Source organism: Heterodontus francisci, chromosome 4 (assembly GCF_036365525.1).
Source record: "Heterodontus francisci isolate sHetFra1 chromosome 4, sHetFra1.hap1, whole genome shotgun sequence".
In the NCBI taxonomy this organism is placed as follows: Eukaryota; Metazoa; Chordata; class Chondrichthyes; order Heterodontiformes; family Heterodontidae; genus Heterodontus; species Heterodontus francisci.
The window spans coordinates 2,589,622-2,605,689 of NC_090374.1; the positions used below are offsets into that span (position 1 = coordinate 2,589,622).

At 44.9% G+C, this 16,068-nt stretch overlaps 1 protein-coding gene across 1 annotated transcript in view; it reads left to right on the forward strand.

The window, feature by feature from the left end:
• LOC137368865 (nipped-B-like protein) overlaps window positions 1-16,068 on the forward strand; it is a 693,066-nt gene that overhangs the window by 484,163 nt on the left and 192,835 nt on the right. Inside the window, exon 33 of the mRNA XM_068029073.1 lies at window positions 14,528-14,581. Coding sequence (XP_067885174.1) covers window positions 14,528-14,581 — 54 coding nt within the window. The remainder of the gene's footprint in view (window positions 1-14,527; window positions 14,582-16,068) is intronic.

Genomic DNA, 16,068 nt, shown 5'->3' on the forward strand with positions numbered 1-16,068 from the left:
GGGAAAAGCAAGTGCAACAGAGAACTATGTTACTTCACAATCCTATCCTATCTCTTCTTGAGTGTGTGTGTTTTATCTGTATGACTGTGAGATTGGTTAGTTGTGTATATTTTGGGTGTTGAATAATAAACATTGATTTTTTTAAACTTAAAAAAACAGTTATTTGTCCTTTCTTGATAATTAAAGCACTTAAGGATTTAAAAACAAACTTTTTTTAAAACATGCTGTCTTTGGTCAGTCGAAAGGTGGAAAAGGGAAAACCATTAGGGTTTTCCGGGGCCAGACGGGATATACCCAAGGATATTATGGGAAGCGAGGGAAGAGATTGCCGCGCCTTTGGCGATGTTCTTTGCGTCCTTACTGTCCACTGGAGTAGTACCAGATGATTGGAGGGTGGCAAATGTTATTCCCTTGTTCAAGAAAGGGCATAGGGATAACCCTGGGAATTACAGACCAGTCAGTCTTACGTCAGTAGTGGGCAAATTATTGGAGAGGATTCTGAGAGACAGGATTTATGATTATTTGGAAAAGCATAGTTTGATTAGAGACAGTCAGCATGGCTTTGTAAGGGGCAGGTCATGCCTCACAAACCTTATTGAACTCTTTGAAGATGTGACAAAACACGTTGATGAAGGAAGAGCAGTGGATATGGTGTATATGGATTTTAGCAAGGCGTTTGATAAGGTTCCCCATGGTAGGCTCATTCAGAAAGTAAGGAGGCATGGGATACAGGGAAAGTTGGCTGTCTGGATACAGAATTGGCTGGCCCATAGAAGACAGAGGGTGGTAGTCGATGGAAAGTATTCAGCCTGGAGCTCGGTGACCAGTGGTGTTCCGCAGGGATCTGTTCTGGGACCTCTGCTCTTTGTGATTTTTATAAATGACTTGGATGAGGAAGTGGAAGGCTGGGTTAGTAAGTTTGCCGATGACACGAAGGTTGCTGGAGTTGTGGATAGTGTGGAGGGCTGTTGTAGGTTGCAACGGGACATTGACAGGATGCAGAGCTGGGCTGAGAAGTGGCAGATGGAGTTCAACCTGGAAAAGTGTGAAGTGATTCATTTTGGAAGGTCGAATTTGAATGCGGAATACAGGCTTAAAGACAGGATTCTTGGTAGTGTGGAGGAACAGAGGGATCTTGGGGTCCATGTCCATAGATCGCTCAAAGTTGCCACCCAAGTTGATAGGGTTGTTAAGAAAGCATATGGTGTGTTGGCTTTCATTAACGGGGATTGATTTTAAGAGCCGTGAGGTTATGCTGCAGCTCTATAAAGCTCTGGTTAGACCACACTTGCAATATTGTGTTCAGTTCTGGTCGCCTCATTATAGGAAGGATGTGGAAGCTTTAGGGAGAGTGCAGAGGAGATTTACCAGGATGCTGCCTGGACTGGAGGGCATGTCTTACGAAGTAAGGTTGAGGGAGCTAGGGCTTTTCTCATTGCAGCGTAGAAGGATGAGAGGTGACTTGATAGAGGGGTACAAGATGATGAGAGGCATAGATAGAGTGGATAGTCAGAGACTTTTTCCCAGGGCGGAAAGGGCTATCACCAGGGGGCATAATTTTAAGGTGATTGGAGGAAGGTTTCGTGGAGATGTCAGAGGTAGGTTCTTTACACAGAGAGTGGTGGGTGCGTGGAATGCACTGCCAGTGGTGGTAGTAGAAGCAGATACATTAGGGACATTTAAGCGACTCTTGGATAGGTACATGGATGACAGTAGCATGAAGGGTATGTAGATAGTTTGATCCTAGAGTAGGTTAAAGGTTTGGCACAACATCATGGGCCGAAGGGCCTGTACTGTGCTGTGCTGTTCCATGTTCTATGTTCATTCCCATCATCTCTCATCTGTCCGTAACAGCACAGTGATAGGTCTGAGTGGTGGTCGAACATACAACCGTATGAAGCAGGAGTAGGCCACTCGGGACCTCGCGCCTGATCCGCCATTCAATAAGATCATGCCTGATCTGATTGTAACCTCAGCTCCACATTCCCGCCTACCTCCAATAATCTTTCACCCCCTTGCTTATCAAGAATCTATCTACCAATACTGTCCTGGATATTTGCATCTGCAGCAGGTAGATTGGTGAGCACAAGGTGATGGACATTTAAGTCTCTCACCCAGAGTACATTCTGTGCCCTTGCTACCCTATGTACTTTCTCCAAGTGGTGTTCAAAATTGCAGAGTACTGATTTATCTACTGTGGTAGAAGATAATCAGAATGGTTTCTTTTCCAAGTTTGACCTGATGGCATGAGACTTCTTGGGGTCAGAAATCAATGTTGAGGACTCGGGGCCATCCCCTCGCGACTGTTTATCATGTGCCACTGTGTGTCGGTGGTGGAGGGGGTGCATTTTGAAGGTGGTGGAGGGGTGGCGATCAAGCAGGCTGCTTTGTCCTAGATGGTGTTCAAGCTTCCTGAGTGTTGGAGCTGCACTTGTCTCGGCATCTCACTCCTGACTTATACCTTTTAGATGGTGGATAGGCTTTGGGGAGTCGGGAGGTTGGTTGCTCACTGCAAAATTCCCAGCCTCTGACCTGCTCTTGCAGCCACAGCATTTACGTGGCTGGTCCAGTTCAGTTTTGGATCAATGGTAACCCCCCCAGGATTCTGATATAGTGGAGAATTCAGTGATGATAATGCGATTGAATGGTTAGGTTCTCTCTTGTTGGAGATGGTCATTGCCTGGCAATTGTGTGGCGCGGATGTTACTTTCCAGATCTTGGTGCATATGGACACTGACTGCTTCAGTATCTGAGAAGTTGCGAATGGTACTAAATGTTGTGCAATCATCAGCGAACGATCCTACTTCTGCCCTTATGATGGAGGGAAGGTTATTGATGAAGCAGCTGAAGATGGTTGGGCCTAGGACGCTACCCTGAGGATCTGCCATGTTCTGGGGTTGAAACAATTGACCTCCAACAACCACTTTCTTTTGGGCTAGGTATGACTCCAACCAGCGGAGATTCCCGTTGACCTCCGTTTGCCTTGATGCCGCACTCTGTCAAATGCTGCCTTGATATCAAGGGCAATCACTCACTGAGGTCAGCGCTTTTTGGTCCATCTGGTTCTATTCGATTTGTTGTTCTTGGCTATTTGATACTGCTGAGTGACTTGTTCGGCCATATCAGAGGGCAGTTAAGAGTCAACCGTATTGCTGCTTCTGAATCACATATAGGCTAGACCAGGTAAGGACAGCAGCCTTCCTTCACTGAAGGAGATTAGTGAATTATTTGGGTTTTTACGACAAACCAGTAATCTAATGGTCACCATTACTGAGGCAAGCTTTTATTCCAGATTTATTTAATTGAACTGAATTTAAATTCCCCTAGCTGCCATGGTGGGATTTGAATTTATATCCCCGGAGCATTAGCCCAGACCTCTGGATTACTCTTCCAGTAACATCATAAAAACGCTACTGTTCCCAATGTTGTATATGCACTTTCAAAAGGTATTTGATAAACCTCAGAGTAGGTAGCAGCGACCACAACATGATTAAATTTTACATCCAGTTTGAAACAGAGAGGAGTGGGTCTAAGACGAGTATTTTAAACTTAAATAAGGACAACTATGTGGGCATGAAAGCTGAGCTAGCTGAAGTGAACTGAATTACTAGGCTAGGAGATAGATCAACAGAGCAGCAGTGGTAGACGTTAAAGGGGATATTTCAGAATACTGAGAATAAGTATATTCCGACTATAAAGAAAAATTCTAAGGGGAGGACCCACCATCCAGGGTTAACTAAAGAAGTTAAAGAAAGCATTAAACTTAAGGAAAAGACATATAATTGCGCAAAGATGAGTGACAGGTCAGATAATTGGTCAGAATATAAAGAACAGCAGAAAATGACTCTAAGGTTAATCAGGAGAAAGAAATTAGAGTATGAGAGAAAGCTAGCTAGAAATGTAAAAATGGATAGCAACAGTTTCTCCAAAAAGGAAAAGAGTAAGTAAAGTGAGTGTTGGTCCTCTAGAGAGTGAGAATGGGAGCTAATAGTAGATAATAAGGAAATGGCAGATGAAATGAAATATTTTGTTTCTGTCTTCACTATAGAGGATCCAAAAAACATTCCAGTAATAGCTGCAAACTCCCTTCCTGATAGCACTGTGAGTGTACCTAACCCACATGGACTGCAGCAGTTCAAGAAGACAGCTCACCACCACCTTCTCGAGGACAATTAGAGATGGGCAATAAAGGCTGGCCTAGCTAGCAATGCCCACATCCCATGAATGAATAAACAAAAAATTAGGAGGTGGAAGGAAGAGAGGAACTTGGTGAAATTACAATCACCAGGGAGGCGGTACTGAGTAAATTGATGGAGCTGTGGGCTGACAAGTCCCCGGGTGCTGATGGGCATCATCCAAGGGTCTTAAAAGAATTGGCTGATGAGGTAGTAGATGAGTTGGTGTTAATTTTTCAAAATTCGCTAGATTCTGGAAAAGTTCCGTCAGACTGGAAAATAGCAAATATAACCCCTCTGTTCAAGAAGGGGTGGGGGGAGGTAGAAAACAGGTAACTATAGGCCAGTGATCCTGACATCTGTCATGGGGAAGTTGTTAGAATCGATCATTAAGGAGGTTATAGCTGGGCACTTAGAAAACTCTAGGTAATCGGGAATAGTCAGCATGGCTTTGTGAAAGGGAGATCATGTTTAACCAATTTATTGGAGTTCTTTGAAGGAGTAACATGCGCTGTGGATAAAGGGGAGCCCGTTGTCGTACTGTACTTGGATTTCCAAAAAGCATTTGACAAGGTATCACATAAAAGCTTATTGTGCAAAGTAGGAGCTCATGATGCAGTGGGTTACATATTAGCATGGATATAAGATTGGCTGGCAGGCAGGCAGAAAACAGAGTATGCATAAATGGGTCCTTTTCTGATTGGCAGGATGTGATGAGTGGAGTCCCACAGGGGTCTGTACTGGGGCCTCAACTTTTTACAATTTATATCAATGACTTGGATGAGGGGGGGTGATGGCTTGGTAGCTACATTTGCAGATGACACAAATATAGGTAGGAAAGTATGTTGTGAAAAGGACATGAGGTTGCAGAACGATATAGATCGGTTGAGAGAGTGGGCAAAAATCTGGCAGATGGAGTATAATGTGGGAAAATGTGAAGTTGTTCACTTTGGCAGGAAGAATAACAAAGAGTATTTCTTAAACGGAGAATGACTTCAGAACTCTGGGGTGCAGAGGGATCTCGGTGTTCTTGTGAAGGAGTCACTAAAAGTTAGTATGCAGGTACAGCAAGTAATAAAGGCGGCTATTGGAATGCTATCCTTTATTATGAGAGGAATTGAAAATAAAAGTAAGGATGTTATGCATCAGTTATACAGGGCATTGGTGAGACCACATCTCAAATGTGCAGTTTTGGTCTCCTTATTTAAGGAAGGATGTGAATGCGTTGGAGGCGGTTCAGAGGTGGTTTACGAGATTGATACCTAGAATGAGCGGGTTGTCTTATGAGGAAAGGTTGGACAGACTGGGCTTGTTTTCACTGGAGTTTAGAAGAGTGAGGGGAGACATGATTGAAGTATATAAGATCCTGAACAGTCTTGACAGGGTGAATGTGGAGGGATGTTTCCTCTTGTGGGTGAGTCCAGAATTAGGGGTCACCTTTTTTGGACAGAGATGAGAAATTTTTTCTGAGGGTTGTGTGATTTTGGAACTGCCTCAGCAGGTGGTGGAGGTGGGGTCATTGAACAATTTTAAGGTGGAGGTAGACGCTTGTTAGGGAAGGAAATCAAAGGTTATCACTTCCCTCTGACCCCATCCCTTCTCCTAATCTGATCCCTTGCGGTGTATTCACAATACCCTCTGACTTTCCCATCTCTGATGCTGAACGATCTGTACTTAACAAAGGATTCAGTTTTATCCCCTTATGCCCCCACCTCAATAAATCTCGCGCTCGGCATGACATTGAGCTCTTCTTCCATTGTCTTCGCCTCCGGGCTTACCTCTTTGACCATGAGTCCTCTCCCTGACGAGCGAACCCTTTCACCCACCTCCAGTATTCTCCATCCACCTGGACCCCTTCCTCTGGCCTGTACTTACTCTTGATCTTTTCATTGAGAACTACTGGTGTGACATCGGCCGTCTCAATTTCTACGTTGCCCTCGCACACTCTAACCTGTCTCTCTCTGAATTTGCAGCACTCCATTCAGGTCGAACCCCGACGTTGTGATCAAACCTGTTGACAAAGGTGCTGCTGTTGTTGTCTGGCGTACCGACCTCTACCTTGCAGAGGCTGAGCCCAACTCTCAATTGCTTCTTCCGACCTCCGCCTGGACCATGATCCCACCACTGAACATCAGGCCACTGTCTCCAGGACTGTCACTGACCTCATCTCCTCTGGAGATCATCCCTCTCCAGCTTCCAACCTCGTCCTCGGACAGCCCGCTTCGACCTCCTTCCCAAAATCCACAAATATGACTGTCCTGGTAGACCCATCGTTTCAGCCTGTTCCTGCCGCACTGAACTTACTTCTTCCTATCTATGACTCTCTCTTCTCCCCTGGTCCAGTCTCTTCCCACCTACATTCGTGACTCTTCTGACGCCCTACATCAATTGGCAATTTTGGCAATTTCTGGTTTCCTGGCCCTAACCGCTTACTCTTCACTATGAACGTCCAATCTCTACACCTCCATCCCCCACCAGGACGGTTTGAGGGCTCTTAGCTTCTTCTTTGAGCAGAGGCCCAACCAGTCCCCATCCACCACCACCCTCCTCCGCCTGGCTGAACTTGTTCTCACATTGAACAACTTCTCCTTGAACTCCACTCACTTCCTTCAAATAAAAGGTGTTGCTATGGGTACCCGCATGGGACCTAGTTATGCCTGTCTTTTTGTGGGATATGTCGAACATTCCTTGTTCCAGTCCGACTCGGGCCCCCTCCCTCACCTCTTTTCGCCAGTACCAATATCGGTGCCGCTTCCTGCTCTTGCCCCGAACTGGAAAACTTCATCAACCTTACTTCCAATTTCCACCCCTCTCTCATCTTTACATGGTCTGTTTCCGACACTTCCCTTCCCTTCCTTGACTTCTCTGTCTGCATCTCTGAGGATAGACTGTCCACTAATATTCATTATAAGCCCACCGACTCCCACGGCTACCTTGACTGCACTTCCTTACATCCTGTAAAGACTCCATCCCATTCTCCCAGTTTCTCCGTCACCGACACATCTGCTCTGATGATGCTACCTTCCACAACAGCGCTACTGATATGTCTTCCTTTTTCTTCAACTGAGGATTCCCCCCACTGTGGTTGACGGGGTCCTCAACCGTGTCCGGCCCATTTCCTGCACTTCTGCCCTCACCCCTTGGGGCGGCACAGTGGCGCAGTGGTTAGCACTGCAGCCTCACAGCTCTAGGGACCCGGGTTCGATTCTGGGTACTGCCTGTGTGGAGTTTGCAAGTTCTCCCTGTGTCTGCGTGGGTTTTCTCCGGGTGCTCCGGTTTCCTCCCACAAGCCAAAAGACTTGCAGGTTGGTAGGTAAATTGGCCATTATAAATTGTCACTAGTATAGGTAGGTGGTAGGGAAATGTAGGGACAGGTGGGGATGTTTGGTAGGAATATGGGATTAGTGTAGGATTAGTATAAATGGGTGGTTGATGGTCGGCACAGACTCGGTGGGCCGAAGGGCCTGTTTCAGTGCTGTATCTCTAATCTAATCTAATCTAATCTTTCCCTCCCTCCCAGAACCACAACAGGGTTCCCCTTGTCCTTACTTTCCACCCCACCAGTCTCCCCATCCATAGGATCATCCTCTGCCATTTCCGCCACCTCCAGCGTGATGCCACCACCAAACACATCTTGCCTTCCCCTGTCCTGTTAGCATTCCGAAGGGATTGTTCCCTCCGCGCCACCCTGGTCCACTCCTCCATCAACCTCGACACCTCTTCCCCTGCAATCGCAGGAGGTGTAATGCCTGCCCATTTACCTCCTCTCTCTTCACCATCCAAGGCCCCAAACACTCCTTTCAGGTGAAGCAGTGATTTACTTGTACTTCCTTCAATTTAGTATACTGTATTCGCTGCTCACACTGCGGTCGCCTCTATATTGGGGAGACCAAACGCAGACTGGGTGACTGCTTTGCAGAACATCTCCGCACAGTTCGAAAGCATGACCCCAAGCTTCTGGTTGCTTGCCATTTCAACACACCTCCCAGCTCTCATGCCCACATTTCTGTCTTTGGCCTGCTCCAGTGTTCCAGTGAAGATCAGCGCAAGCTCGAGGAGCAGCACCTGATTTTTTGATTAGGCACTCTACAGCCTTGCGGACTGAACGTTGAGTTCAGTAACTTCAGAGCATGACTGGCCTTTTTTTATATATTCATAATTTTCATTTTATTTTTTAACCTTGTGCCTGTTTTTCATGTAGACAGAGCTGCTCATTATTCTGCTATTAACTTTCTCTCTGGACTAATGCTTTGTCTTTCACCACAAGCATTAACACACGCTTTGCCTTTGTCCCAGGACAGCTTTGTTATTTAATCTCTCCTGCCCTCTACCCTATCAAACACCTTCCCCTCTGTTCTCTTTCTCCACCCCCCACCCCCCCCCCCACCCCAACCCTTCACATGCTTAAAACCTAATTATTTTCTAACCTTTGCCAGTTCTGATGAAGGCTCACAGACCTGAAACGTTAACTCTGCTGCTCTCTCCACAGATGCTGCCAGACCTGCTGAGTATTTCCAGCACTTTGTTTTTATTTGTTATCAGGGGTAGATGGGAGTATGGAATTCGAGACACAAACAGATCAGCCATGATCTTGTTGAATGGTGGAGCAGGCTCGAGGGACCGAATGGCCTACTTCTGCTCCTAATTCGTATGTTCGTATGTATCGCATAATAGGCTTGTTAGTAAATGAATGCCTATGGGATTAAAGAGACAGTGGTAGCATGGATACAATATTGCTTAAGGAACAGAAAGTAGAGAGAAGTGGCGAACAGTTGTTTTTCAGACTGAAGGCAAGTATATAGTGATGTCCCCCAGGTATCGTTATGAGGAGCAGTGTTCTTTTTGATATAAACTAGACATGCCAAGTTTGCAAATTACACTAAACGCGGCAAAGCACTAAACAATGAGGCGGGTAGTAACAGACTTTAGGAGGGTGTAGACAGACAGGTGAAATGGGCAGATACAAGGTAGATAAAATTTAATGCAGAGAAGTGTGAAGTGATAAATTGGTAAGAAGAATGGGGAGAGGCAATATGAATAAATGGTACAGTTTTATAAGGGGTGTAGGGACAGAGTCATCTGGAGAGTGTATGTACACAAGTATTTGAAGGTGGTGGGACAAGTTGAGAAGGTTTTTTTTAAAAACAAAGCACATAGAATCCTTGGCTTTATTAACCGAGCCATAGGGTACAAAAGCAAACAGTTATGCTAAGACTTTATAAAACACAGGTTAGTGCTCAGCTGGAATATTGTGTCCACTTCTGGGCACCACACTTTAGGAAGGCCTTGCAGAAGAGATTTAGTACAGTGATATCAGGGATGAGGGACTTCAGTTCTGTGGAGAGGCTGCAGAAGCTGGTCGTGTTCTCCTTAAAGGAGAGAAGGTTAAGCAGCAGTTTGATAGACATGGTCAAAATAATGAATGGTTTGATGGAGTAAATAAAGAGAAACTATTTCCAGTGGCAGAAGGATCGATAACTAGAGGACACAGATTTAAGGTAACTGGCAAAAGAACCAGAGGCATAATGAGGAAACTTTTTTCCCGCAACGAGTTGTGATCTGGTGTGTAGAAACTGATTCAGTTGCAACTTTCAAAAGGGGATACGATACATATTTGAAGGGGAAAAAAATTACAGGGCTATGGAGAAAGAGGTGGGCAGTGGGACTAATTAAATTGCTCTGAGTACTGCATTCAGTTCTGGGCATTGGCCTTGGAGCAGATACAGTGCAGATTCACCAGAATGATACTGAGGCTTAAAGGGTTAAATTATGAAGACAGGTTGTATAGACCCTGCCTTGTATTACTTTCAGTTTAGTATATTGTACAGTGGTTTGATTTAGGTGTTTTAAAGACTAGATAGTTTTTCTCTACTTCCTTAGTTGGAGGAATCTAGAACAAGGGGATATTCCAGCTGAGGATTAATCAATGTTTTATAAAGTTGGAGCTCGGCTGTTCAGCAAATGCTGGAAATACCCAGGGGGTGTGACAGCATATGTGGAGACAGAAACATTTAACGTTTCAGGTTGATGACCTTTCAGAACCTGATGAAAGGTCATCGACCTAAATGTTAATGTTGTTTCTCTCTCTATATATGCTACCAGACCTCCTGAGTATTTCCATCGTGTTCTGTTTTTATTTCAGATTTCCCACATTTGCAATATTTTGCTGCTGTTCAGGGGTGATGTCAGGAAGCAGTGATTCACACAAAGTGGAAATCTAGAACTCTTCCCTCAAAAGGCTGTTGATGCTGGGAGTCAGTTGGAGCTTTCAAAACTGAAATTGACGGAACATAACCTAAGAAATACAAGCAGGAGTAGGCCATTTGGCCCTTCGAGCCTGCTCCACCATTCAATAAGATCATGACTGAACTGATTGTGGCCTTAACTCCAGTTTCCTCCCCGCCCCGCAATAAGTGCAGCTCGAAGAACTTCGGCTCAGAGTTGATGAGCTGGAGATTGAGATTCGGACACTGTGATGCATCAGGGAGGGGGAAAGTTACCTGGACACAGTCACAGAAAGCAGTCACACCCCTTAGGCTAGGTACTTCAGATTTAGTTGTCGTCAGGGACAGGAGGTTGTGACTATGTGTGAGGCAGGTAAGGGGATCCAGAACGTAGCAATGGAGGAGCCTCTTTTGTCCAACAGGTTCGAGATTCTTGCAGCTTGTGTGCAGGAGAGCAGGGACTACATGGAGGATGAGCAAACTGATCTTAGCACCGTGAGGGGGTCGGGGGAGGGGTGGTGGGGGGGGGGGGGAGTTGGTGGTGAGTGAAAAGGAATGTAGCTGTAGTAGGAGACTGTATAGTTAGGGGATAGATATGGTTCTCTATAGCTGACAGCGTGAGTCCTGAAGGCTGTGTTGCCTGCCCGGTGCCATGGTTAAGGACATCTCAACACTGGCGAGGAACTTGGAGTGGGAGAGGAAGAATCCAGTTGTTGTGGTTCATGTGTTACATAGGGCTAAAAAAGAGATTCTCCTGAGGGATTATGAGCAGCAGGGGTTAAATTAGAAAGCAGAACCACAAAGGTCGTAATCTCTGGATTGCTGCCTGAGCCACAAGCAAATTGGCATAGGATAAATAATATCAGAGAGTTGAATATGTGGCTCAGAGATTGGTGTGGGAGAAATGGGTTTTGATTCATGGGGCACTGACACCAGTACTGGGGAAAGTAGGAGCTGTACCGTTGGGACAGCCTTCACCTGAACCGTGCTGGGACCAGTGTCCTGACGAATCACATAACTAGGGCTGTAGAGAGGGCTTTAAACTAAACAGTGGGGGTGTGGTGTTCATAGGAGGGGAGATTTGGAAATTTAAAGGGAAAGGAGAAGGCAATAGTGCAGGGTAGCGATACAGATAATAACCAGACTGTGATGGAAAGGGAGAGAGTGTTTAAGAGTGCACCAGCAAATATGGTCAGAGTAGGAATAATGTTAAAAAGACAGAATTTAACGTTCTTTATCTGAATGCGCGCAGCATTCATTAACCAGATGAATGAATTCATGACACAATTAGAATTAAATGGAAATGATATAGCTATTATGGAAACGTGGTTGCAAGGTGACTAAGGCAGGGAACTGAATATTCAAGGGTATTTGACATTTCGGAATAAAGGAAAAGGAGGTGGGGTAGCTCTGTTTTTAAAGGATGAGATGGGTACATTAGTGAGAAATGATCTTGGCTCAGGAAGATCAAAATGTAGAATTGGTTTGGGTAGAGTTAAGAAATAGCAAAGGAAAGAAGTCACTGGTGGGAGTAGGTTATAGGCCCCCTAACACCTACTTTGTAGTACAGAGTATAAATTAAGAAATATTGGGGGCTTGTAAGAAAGGTACTGCAGTAATCGTGGGTGATTTTGATCTTCATATTGATTGGCCGAATCAAATTGGTAGGCTGGAGGATGAGTTCGTAGAGTGTAATCGTGACAGTTTCTTGGAACAATACATTCTGGAACAGACTGTTTTAGACCTGATAATGTGTAATGAGACAGGATTCATAAGTGACCTCATAGTAAAGGATCCTATGAATTAGAGTGATCATAACATGACAGACAGAATTTCACATTCAGTTTAAAGGTGAGAAAGTTGGGTCGAAAACTGTGCCTTAAACTCAAGTAAAGGCTATGAAGACAGAGTTGGCTAAAGTAGACTGGGAAAATAGGTTAACAGGTAAGACGGTCGAGAAGCCATGGCAGACATTTCATAACTCTCAACAAAGATGTATTCCATTGAGAAAGAAAGACTCTGAGAAGGGTGCACCATCCGTGGCTAACTAAGGAAGTTAAGGATGCTTTCAAATTGAAAGAACAGGTGTACAATGCTGTGAAGAATGGATTCCCAAAAGCATTCAATAAGGTGCCACATAAAAGAGCTCATAGCGTAAGGAATAATATATTAGCATGGATAGAGGATTGGCTAATGAACCGGGAATAGTTAGAAAAAATGGGGCATTTTCAGGTTGGCAAACTAAAACTAGCGGAGTGCCTCAGGGCTCAGTGCTGGCGATCAAACTATTTACAATCTATATTAATGACCTGGATGAAGGGACTGAGTATATTGTAGCCAAATTAGCGGACGATACAAAGATAGGTAGGAAAGCAAGTTATTAGAAATTAGAACATTACAGCGCAGTACAGGCCCTTCGGCCCTCGATGTTGCGCCGACCTGTGAAATCATCTGACCTACACTATTCCATTTTCATCCATATATCTATCCAATGACCACTTAAATGCCCTTAAAGTTGGCGAATCTACTACTGCTGCAGGCAAGGGCGTTCCACGCCCTTACTACTCTCTGAGTAAAGAAACTACCTCTCACATCTGTCCTATATCTATCACCCCTCAACTTGAAGCTATGTCCCCTCGTGTTTGCCATCACCATCCGAGGAAAAAGACTCTCACTATCCACCCTATCTAACCCTCTGATTATCTTATATGTCTCTATTAAGTCACCTCTCCTCCTCCTCCTCTCCAACGAAAACAACCCCAAGTCCCTCAGCCTTTCCTCGTAAGACCTTCCCTCCATACCAGGCAACATCCTAGTAAATCTCCTCTGCACCCTTTCCAAAGCTTCCACATCCTTCCTATAATGCGGTGACCAGAACTGCACGCAATACTCCAGGTGCGGTCTCACCAGAGTTTTGTACAGCTGCAGCATGACCTCGTGGCTCCGAAACTCGATCCCCCTACTAATAAAAGCTAACACACCATATGCCTTCTTAACAGCCCTATTAACCTGGGTAGCAACCTTCAGGGATTTATGCACCTGGACACCAAGATCTCTCTGTTCATCTACACTACCAAGAATCTTCCCATTAGCCCAGTACTCTGCATTCCTGTTACTCCTTCCAAAGTGAATCACCTCACACTTTTCCGCATTAAACTCCATTTGCCATCTCTCAGCCCAGCTCTGCAGCCTATCTATGTCCCTCTGTACCCTACAACATCCTTCGGCACTATCCACAACTCCACCGACCTTAGTGTCATCTGCAAATTTACTAACCCACCCTTCTACACCCTCTTCCAGGTCATTTATAAAGATGACAAACAGCAGTGGCCCCAAAACAGATCCTAAGTTGTGAGGAGGACGCAAAGAGTATGCAAAGGGATATAGATAGGTTAAGTGAGCGGGCAAAGCTTTGGCAGATGGACGATAAGGTAAGAACATGTGAGGTTGTCCACTTTGGCAGGAAGAATTAAAAAGCAGAATATGATATAAATGGAGATAGAGACTGCAGAACGCTGCGGTACAGAGGGTGTCTTTGTACATGAATTACAAAAAGTTAGCATGCAGGTAATTAGGAAGACAAATAGAACGTTGGCGTTTATTGCAAGGGGGTTTGAGTATAAAAGTAAGCTGCAGTTATACAGGGCATTGGTGAGACCACATCTAGAGTACTGTGTACAGTTTTGGTCTCCTTACTTAAGGAGGGATATACTTGCATTGGAAGCGGTTCAGAGAAAGTTCACTGGGCTGATTCCGAGATGTTGGGGTTGTCTTATGAAGAAAGGTTGAGCAGGTTGGACCTATATTATTGGAGTTTAGAAAAATGCTAATATATTACCGACAAACACCATAGCTTTTTGTTAGGCGAAGGTATCAAGGGATATGGGACAAAGTCAAGTGAATGGAGTTGAGATACAGAGCTGCCATGGTCTAATTGAGGAAACAGGCCCGAGGGGCAGAATAGCCTCCTCTTGTATCGATGTTCTCAAAAAGAATCCAGATGGAGTGATACCTACTTCAAGTGCAGATAGTTGAGACTGTAAGTTTATTGTATCGCTACTACTGTGGAATGACAGCATGCTTTTTTACAGTGCTACTGTTGACAGCTGTCTTTCACCTATTTTACAGGTTGCTGCATGCCGGGATACTGGGTACGATTGGTTTGAGCAGCTTCTTCAGAATGTAAGTACAATGCGGCTCCAGTTTCCATTGCTTTTCCAACTCTGAGGGTGGTTAGATAATGGTCAAGGAGTTCATCATGGTGTTGCTGTGAATTCAATGGCGAGTAGAGGGCTTTCTCACTGGGAAGCAACCTGATTTGGCGTAGGAGTCTACAACTTTCTCATCAGTAGTGTGTATCGGACACATTAAGGGTGTGGAGGGGTTGGGTTTGGACTGGAGGGTGAGTCAAGGGTGCTAATTATATATACATTGTGTGTTTAATTGTATTCAGGTGGTGGACATTAATTGGGGATTCACTTGTGTTCCAATATACAGATGCACAAAAAAACTGTAGGTGTTGGGTTCAGAGGTGCATGTTTGTTAGGTGTGCTTCTAACTAAAAGCTTTCATCTGTCTGACGGTTGGGGTCCAGTTCTATCCTTCACTGCTTGGTTATCTGTAATAGAACAAAGGGCTTAGTTAAACAAATATATAAATTTACTATTCACCTTGTTGAAGTCTTTCATAATTTTGAAAACCTTACTCAGTTTCCCTAAACAGGCTTTGGACCTTTATCTGTGCTGGTAAAGGTGTTATTCCTTGTATCCTTGCACAAATCTCTATTCCATAACTCAAATATGAGCACCCAGAAGTGCGCCTAATTGTCCAACTGTGGCCAAGCAAAAGTTCTTCGATTTTCATCGTCCACATGTATAAAATCCAGAATTCCATTTGCCTTTTTTATGGTCTTTTATGCACTTCCAGCTTTTAAGGCATGTACTTGCATCACTGCATATTCTATCTGCACACTGTTAAGAGTCTTATCATTACTTCCTTCTGGATGGAACAAAGAACAGTACAGCACATTCGGCCCTCCAAGCCTGCGCTGATCATGATGCCTGTCTAAACGAAAACCTTCTGCACTTCCGGGGTCCGTATCCCTCTATTCCCATCCTATTCATGTATTTGTCAAGATGCCACTTAAACATCGCTATCGTACCTGCTTCTACCACCTCCCCCGGCAGCAAGTTCCAGGCACTCACCACCCTCTGTGTAAAACAACTTGCCTCACACATCCCCTCTAAACTTTGCCCCTCTCACCTTAAACCTATGTCCCCTAGTAACTGACTCTTCCACCCTGGGAAAAAGCTTCTGACTATTCACGCTGTCCATGCCCTCATAACTTTGTAAACCTCTATCATGTCGCCCCTCCACCTCCGTCGTTCCAGTGAAAACAGTCCGAGTTTATCCAACCTCTCCTCATAGCTAATACCCTCCAGACCAGGCAACATCCTGGTAAACCTCTACTCTACCCTCTCCAAAGCCTCCACCTCCTTCTGGTAGTGTGACGACCAGAATTGTACGCAATATTCCAAGTGTGGCCTAACTAAGGTTCTGTGCAGCTGCAACATGACTTGCCAGTTTTTATACTCTATGCCCTGACCGATCAAGGCAGGAATGGCGTATGCCTTCTTGATTACCTTATCCACCTGTGTTACCACTTTCAG